Below are 8,727 nucleotides of genomic sequence, written 5' to 3'. Positions count from 1 at the left end.
GTGTATTTGTGTGCGCGTGCGTGCATATGACATCTATCTGGTGGATTAAGAGTAATGCCCTGATCCTGTCGCAAACTAGGCCACTGCTCCATGTACGCAGTGAGATGCCTCGTGTGAGGAACTGCATCCCTCTGCATGTCATTCAGGGCGACGACAGGGAACAATGCAAAAACAGGGTTTCTTTCTGCTGACCCACGTTTGCCCCATAACCAACAAGCTGTCGTCCTTCCCTTTGCAGCTTGGATTTAACAATAAGAAATTCCAGCTGAAATAAACCTCCTTGTGTGTGTGCAACAGAACTCAACTAAACCGGTCTTTTTGCGGGGGAAGCGATGCTGAGACCCCTTGCTTTAGTAGGCAGGCTGTACATTTTGAAACCAAGCAAGAGTGGTTTAGGATTCTGCCTAGGGAGGCTCTTGGTAATGTGAAACTCTTTAGCTTTAGTTTACATGACATCATGTATGTGTTTGTAAAATCATTTCCAGTTTCTTTTTTATCCACAAAGCTTGATATAAAAAAAACGACAGGGGCATCAATAAAAATCTTTTCCTCGGTTACTGAAAATATTACATTTTCATACATATTAGGCCTGAGTACAACACAGAACTTGCTCATGTGCTGACTGATTAACCTGTCAACATTTGACCATATTGCCAGCACTCACATTGCCTTAAGGTTGACTGGAATCTGAAAGGTGGGTTAGGTCAGTCTCCCATAATGCAATGCTATATTTTGCCTACTTTGGGAGCCCTTGACGAGGCGTTGAACACCAAGTGCTTAGGAAAGAGCCTTCTTTGGTTACCTGCAAGTATTTCATTCAGCTTTCCCTCAGGTTCTGAGTTCAAGGGTCTAAGTTGCTATAGAGAGCAGTGTGTTCTACTGTTTTTGGGGGGATGTGTGGGAGGTTGTGAATTAGCTTTTTCATTTCCAAAAAAAACTAATTTCAGTACAGTTTTGTTGAAATGTGCAATGAACCCAGTAACAAGCACACAAAGCTACACATAAAGTATGACATCTTTTTTGAAAAGATTCCATTTTTTTTAAGGATACAGTAGATGGTGTAGTATGCTGTACAGATTCTAAGGCAAATTTGGTATGTGTGATTTTGGGATACACACATTAAACTCCAGCAAGTGAACATAAGAAGGCAAAGAATCTGTAATACGTTACATGTTTATCGTATCTGTGAGTTCAAGTCTGTCAGTGAGGATTTGTGTTTAGTGGTGCAAGCATGTGTGAGTCCATGTGAGTATGTTTGTAGTTGTCTGTTTTATATGTTTATGTATGCAAGCATGTGTAGTGCTTAGAGTAGACAAGAGATTAGATTGCGATAAGTATCTAGTTTCGTGCGAGCTTCATGGCTCCTTGTTGCTGATGGATGAGGTACCGTCAGGATTCACTGGCATGAGATGAAGAGGCGATGTCACAGAGGTTAAAGGTTTCGGCCCTGGGGATTAGTTAAGGGTGTGTAGCAGAATCAAGCAGTTATTTTCTTAGACGGATTGTGTTTCTTTTTCTGTGATTGATTGGTATTGCCTGACTTACTGAAATTGCAAACAAAAGGCAATATCTGGGTTGACATTATTGCCCATAACCACTATACAAAATGTCAAAATGTCAACATCTGCTCTTGGCAGTTTAGACCATAATAGAGGCACTGGGTGATTTCTCATGTGGACTGGGAAGTGATTATCAAATGACCAAAAGGCCTCCAGTGTTACACTGGTCAGCATATTGGTCAAGTCTCAGGAGATCATTTTGGCATTTTTATTCTATCAAAAACTGTTTATCCTGGAAGCTTTTACATGTCTGGACCACAATTAACAGATACTTACTCACTTATTACATTTAGTCATGTCATGTCCAGAGGAATACTTTTTGGGAAATACGCTTATTCGTCCCAACCATCTGCCACAGAGTGTTTTTACATTATAGTTTTTCTAAGGATTAAATAAATAAGAATATAATGAGATATAACATGTGTGCTTTAGAGCTACAGGAGAAGACCTAAAGACAATATGGCTATGTTAAGACTGCAAGCCTTAGAGCTAAAGTTTGATTTATTTCTCAGATCCTTTGCTTTTGTTTTTTTGGCTATTTACATTAGTTGTTAAATATGGCCTATATCAGTTTCCAGTGTGAAGAGTTCACAGTCCTGAAGTGACCCTGCATGATGAATCTCACATGTCAAGGTCACATTGCAAAAAGAAATCAGGCCTTTATCTGATTTGGACCACATATTAAAGTGGCCAGAATCAGAAATGAAAATTGTATGTGTGCCCTGATGGTGTACAGCTTTTATTTTTTTAAAAAGGAGTGGGCAGAGGATTCAATTTTCCGGGTCCAGCCTGGAAATGTCATCAAATTTCATGCTAAAAAAAAAATTAATTAAAGTTTTCTCTGCTAATAAACTGGTCATTCTTTATCCTTAAGACATTGGGAGGGTTAACATGGTTGAGCAGTGTTTATTAAGACTAGGAGAAAGGAAATCTGCTGTGACACAACAGAAAAGTCTAGAGTGATGTTGAGTAAGGCATACAAGAAATAAGCATAACTCTAATAGTTGAATTGAATTAATAGCACTGAAATTGTCCTTTAATTTCCTTATTCTTAATTAATAGGCCCACTTATCAAGAAAACTAATTTCAGTGATTATCTTAATAATTCATGCTTTATTTTCTGAAATAATTTATTGTATTGTATTAAAATGTAGCTCTAGTGATGAATGATGCTCATCCGGAATATGACATGAAAAAAATAAAAGGCCTCATTTAAATGCCTGACGACCTCTTTCCAACAACTCCAGTCTCAAATATCTCTCCATAGAAGGTGACAGAAATGGGTCACATCACAAACATTTTGAGAAGTCATATACACACAAAATTAAAATGCCAATCACAGTTAGGATATGTTATAATTTTAACTGTTTACTGCCAGTTCTGGCTTTAGGAGTAGCCTACAGTCAATTGTAGTACAGTGACCCTTCGGACTCAATAACTTCTCTATTGTAATCTATTAAAGTCAATCCGGAGAGACTCAGAGAAATCCACATTGACGAGAAAGGGAATGAAGCAGTTCTGCTGCTGAAGCGTCTCACTGTGCTGCGTCGCAGGCACACAGCAGTGAGGCTATTAGCAGCTAGCATAGCTGTGCGCCCATCTGCAAGTAACAGGATGTGACCAGCGTTAGCTTAGCGTTAGCTTAGCAGGGGCACCCGTCTGTGAAGAGGCCCGGATAGCATCATCTTAGCTCTAACTTAGCTAAGCAGTGGTCCGTGAGTAATGCGCTGAGAAAACCTTCTGTTCATCTTCATGGGAAGCCAGCTCTGACCCAGTAAAGTTGTGTACCCAGAGGGTTTCCCATGTGTTTCTAATGACCTGTGTATAAAAGAAGACCCTATTTGATTAATTCCTCCCCTTGTGTTTCTAACAAATTAACCCTGATTAACTCGGCACTAGCCAGACCCTAGGGCAGCTATGGTGGGTAAGTGGCATGCTAATTGGACATGCATGGCTATTGGCAGTAAAAGTGCATTTTATCCTTTGTTACTGCATCAAGATATTGTTTAAAGTGATGCTTGGTGATGTCAGCTTGAAGTCGTCCAAAAAAATTGCAAATCTATATGCATAAATGGAGTGACAAAGTGCAAGTCCCAAGCACGCAATTTTATATGAGAAGAAAACAGTGTTACTTTGAAATAAATAATCTAATACTCCAGATTGGGTTGCGACAGTGCTCAGATAGATGGACACTTTGTGAAACTTAAATAACATGTTATCTTTAATGTGAAGTTACATCAAAAGTTATGGCACTTAATTGTGTATAATTAAATTTTCTTTGTTGAAATGGCCCGTTTTACCAAATGTTTTTCAATTATCACTTCTGTGTGTTGCAGAAGGATGATAGCTGTCTCTCTATGTTTATTGGCCCCAGCAATCCAATTGCATTTCCAGGACGAAAGCGAGCAGCTGATAATTTGCTCTTAATGTGTCGGTTTGATGTTAATGTGTTTTAAGTTATGGTTCTGGCCAGCTGCCCACCCACTCTTGAGGCTGACTATCATGGCCCTGGCTCAGGCCCCGATATTGGCCTCGTTCCTCAACTTGTCTGACAAGCCTGCCTCAGTTCTCATTTGGAGAGTCATCAGCTAACCGCCCACCACCACATACAACGCTATGCAGCTGGATCTTTCCCTGGCAAGGACTGTAAATTGCTCATTACATGCCTAACTGTCGACATGAGCTCACACACAAACATACACCTGGAAGTGTGAGGTGCAGGCACAGATACTTGGCAAGTTGTTCCAACACCCAGGGCAGCCTTTTCAGATGTGATCAAAACTTTCAACAAACAGACATGAATACTCACAAAAGCTATTCATGCTCACGACCACGTGTCCACAAAGACTTAGAAACACCCAGGATCATCTGTGAACGTGTCCAAAGGGGATGCACCTGAGATCTCCCTGCTCAGGAAGTTCAATAACAATTTATCCTCTTCCTCCTCTGAGGGATGATCCATTATTCAACCTGCAAGCAGAAATCATTCAGCTCAAACACCGACACACACACACAGGATTAGCAACTGCTAACGTCGGAGTTTCCTAATCTGCTCCTTTTAGCTCACACCATACTAAAGCATTCTATATTCCTATCTGTGTTTTTTTACTTTCTTGGTAATCCACCATCTTCTCTTTTCTAATTTGTAACTTTGATAGCTGCAGTATCAGACAGAGTGGGTCCATTTCGTGCTGCTGAGTCCATTGCTTTTTGTTGATTTGCTTTGTTTGGAAAGACCTGTCTGTTTTATGCTTTTCCGCATCAGATCCGCTAAGTGATCGAGGGCACACAAATGAGGTCCGAGGGCACAGAAATTGCAATATTTTGCAGAGTTTGGAAATGATCTGTGAGAGTTTAGTTTTATCGTATGGATCCCTATGATAAAACCCCCCTTTTTACTCATTGTGAGTTGCTAAACAACACAGTTGAGCGCCATAAAAAAGTATTTGAGCTCCTTATTTATCACACTTTTTAAAGCTCGAAATGTGCATCTTTTGTGGTTAGTTCCATCTGTTTTTCCTCCCAAATATGTACTTTCAATTCTTAAATTTATACAATTTCCCAATCTTAATACACTATATTCGTAAATCATACTCCCTGAAGGTTTATGCCAGCATCTGTTCTTACAAACTCGATCTTTCTCGCTGTGTCCCTCTAGGTTAAGACAGCATCTGCCAGCCTGTGTCCCTGTAGTCTCCTACAAAGTGTCATTAGCTTCATTTAGTCTTGTTTTTTGTCTTTTCTGCTACTGCAGTGAACCTCCATCACCCCATTACAAGGTTCACTTAAGGATAGCAGCGCCTGCCATCTGTCCATTTTTACCTGTATTTCAGATGACCTATTAGCAATGTATGTATGAAAGAGTCAAAACTAATGATGTGGTAACATTTTTATTTTAAGAAGAGGATCTTTAACCCTGAAAATCAAAGTTCATGACACGTCTTCAGCCATGACTCGAAAGTGGTCCAGAGAGGGGAGCTGACTTTGTAATCCCTGCCATCTGTTGAGTAGATCAGATTCCACTGTATGGCGACCTTTATGTAGGCCACCCTCCATCCACCCCACACACACACACACACACACACCAAGAGGGGGAAGATTGGCACTGTCTAATTCCATCTAAATCTCTCTCCGCGGACCCGCTCAGTAGTTTCCCCTCACTTCCATCTTAGGTCATATTGAGGGAAAAGAGGACAGCTGTGAGGAATGACATGCGCAAGCATCTAGGCCTGTGACTACTGCAAAGAACAAGTTCTTGTTTGAATTTTTCAAGTCCATCTTCTTTCTAACATTTATATCCTTGAAATAATAAACCTGCATAATAAACTTCCCCTCCCCTAAAAGTACTACAAATATTGAAGTTCCCTTTTGAGCTTAAGCCGGCACCCCGTTCTTTGACCCAAATGTCAATGCTTAATCCTACCAAAAAAACCCTGATGTTCTTGGCAAAAGACAGAACTGTTGAGAACAAGGAGGAGTAATGAGGACTGGAAAAGGAGGTGAACAGGATGGAGGATGGATTTGGGAGGCACAGCAGTGGAGTGAGGGGAGGCAGAAGAGAATAAGGATGAGAGCCGATAAAGAGAGGGGAGGAGAAGAATAAGGGAGAAGAGGAATTGCGAGAGCTGAGTTGGGAGAAGTGTGGAGCATACGGTTGCTCCCCCCCCCTCCTCATTAAGTCAGTCAATGTGACAGGAAGACTTATGTAACACCCCAGAGATGGAGGGAGGAGATGGAGAAAGAGTAACAAGGAGGAGGATGAAAGAGGGAGCAAGGAGAGCAGCTGTGAAGAGAGGGGGGGAGAAGTGATGCAAAGAAAGAGGAGCGAGTAGAGAGATAAGGGGGCCAAATATGAGAAAGAGTGAACATAAGACAATTAAACAGGAGATATATGAAGAGAGGGATCGGGGCTAGAATGATGAAGAGAAGGGGGAAAGATAAAAAAGCAATTGAAAGATCTACCGTGCCTTTTAGTATGGCTCTGCTGGCTTTACACTTTTCATTTGTTTTGTGGGGGAGAGATTAGCAAGAGGATTAAGAGAACGATTCTCCCGCTCCTCATTCTTTCTGTTTCCATATCTCTTTTTCACTCTCTTTCGCTCTCTCTTTCCAATGGGCATACACACATTTGCTCACTCACTCATCACACACGTACAGTATAATGACATGCATGCAGAAACTGTGCGCATGCAATGATGCACTTTACATATCACAGCCATTATTTTTATTCGGAAGTGATTCTGTTAATCTGCCTGTGATAAATTAAGTTTGTAAAGTGTTCTGTAGTAAAAAATTACCATCATAGTTTCCCAAGTTCCCAACAGAACATCTTGAGATAGCTTGTTTTGTTCAATCCACGGTCCAAAAGTCCAAAATATTCAGTTTACAATAAAGAAAATCTGCAAATTCTCAAACCGTTTTAATCGATTGTTTATCAGAACTGCTGTCAGTAATCGTCAATCAATCAACTAAAGCACGCTCTCACATACATATATATGTGCACGTGTATACATAACATACTGAAACAGGCATATGCAAGGACGAAAGTAAGCAAGACAAAAAATGCACACACACACACACACACATACTGTTCTATTCAGTCGTTGAGGTAGATTTGGCCGTGAGCCAGTGAGGTGTAGAGGTGATTGGGCAGCTTGGGGCTCTCAGACCATGTTTGCTAGTACATCTGGCTCGTTCTCTCTTGCTCTCACTCTCTTTATCTCACCCTCTCTGTCTCTCTCCCTCTCTCTCCTGTATCCACCTTCCTCTCTCCCTCCACTTATGCTGTTCATGCTTTCTCTTCCTTGCCCATTCTGCTTTCCATCTGTCTCTCTCACTCGTTCCCTTTATCTCACTCGCTCTTCTGTTCAGCAATCCCCACTCTTTTAACACACACACTCTCTCTCTTTTTCTCTCCTTCTCTAAAAAGCTTAGCTTTTCTCCCTCTCTCCCTCCTTCCTTTTAAACAGCAAAAAGCAATTTCTCTCCCTTTGTCAGGGCGGTTGGCGGTAAGCCCTTAAGTAGGGATTTTCTGGTTTGGCTGGAATGCCATTAGACGAGCTGGCAGTGACGTGCCGTGACTGACGTGCCGAATCTTTTTGATGTTGTGATGTCACAATCCAGCGGAGGCTGTGGTTATGATATTGTTGGCGTCCCCGGAATGAGGGGCTTTAGTGGTCATGTCAGGAGTAAGTCTTCATAAATCCTTTATGGCACAGAAATATTAAGCTTCTTTGGTGGTACAGGGACAGAGGGAAAAACATGGTGGAACGCACACACGTGTACTGAAAAAAGGCGCGCTCACAGACACAAAGCCACCCACATGCACGACTACACTGAAAGACAGGTATAGGTGCATGTGTACTCCAAGAATTGGTTCACACTGTAACGCAAACACAAAACCAGGCATTGTTCAAAAATGTTCTGATTCATTTTAATTTGGATTTGTGACAACGTTCTTCTGACCGTTGTGTGACTCCTCTTTTTCACTTAAACTGCACACACACACAAACACACACACACACACACACATCTGGAATTCCCCTTTCACACTCTGGTTTTAGTACAACAGAGGTCTCTCACTGTTACAGATGTGTGAATTGTTATTGAGTGGAAATCTGGCGCTAAAGTGCATTTAGAAAAACACAATAACTCACTGAAAAGAAAAATATGAGTGAATGCTTATCAGTATAGTATTAATAGCAATATGAATGGTATTAAGGGCATTTTATAGCAGTCCATCAAAACTTCTTAAGTACTTAATGACATGTACACACACATAAAGCCACATTTGTAATTTGAATTTGTATTAACTTTTGGATACATCTTTCCATACAGCACCCCCCAGATTTACACGAACCCCAGAAGACCAAACAGGAGTCCAGGGGGGAGTGGCCTCCTTCGTGTGCCAGGCCACGGGGGATCCACAGCCCAAGATTGTCTGGAACAAGAAAGGCAAAAAAGTCAGCAACCAGAGATTTGAGGTATGATGCTGAGATACTAATGAAAGAAGTGTGGCTGTGTCTTTTTTTATGATAGCACTGACTTCTTCTCGTATTGAAATGCTGTAAACTCAAATGGGAATGGGTTAGCATCCCACAACAGAGCCACAGCAGAGGTTTATTGGCTGTGTGGACCAGCTGTGTAAACCAGTGGTTTCTGCAAAAAA

The 8,727-nt window shown here is 41.3% G+C and overlaps 1 protein-coding gene across 1 annotated transcript in view; it reads left to right on the top strand.

Annotated features, from left to right (window-relative positions):
- ptprdb (protein tyrosine phosphatase receptor type Db) overlaps positions 1–8,727 on the top strand; it is a gene marked incomplete in the record, with an annotated part of 146,898 nt that overhangs the window by 86,475 nt on the left and 51,696 nt on the right. Inside the window, 1 exon segment of the mRNA XM_035660027.1 lies at positions 8,397–8,542. Coding sequence (XP_035515920.1) covers positions 8,397–8,542 — 146 coding nt within the window.

This window comes from Morone saxatilis, unplaced genomic scaffold (genome assembly GCF_004916995.1).
Source record: "Morone saxatilis isolate NCDOM2014 unplaced genomic scaffold, NCSU_SB_2.0 Contig17, whole genome shotgun sequence".
Classification (NCBI taxonomy): Eukaryota; Metazoa; Chordata; class Actinopteri; family Moronidae; genus Morone; species Morone saxatilis.
This window is presented reverse-complemented; position numbering and strand designations above follow the sequence as displayed.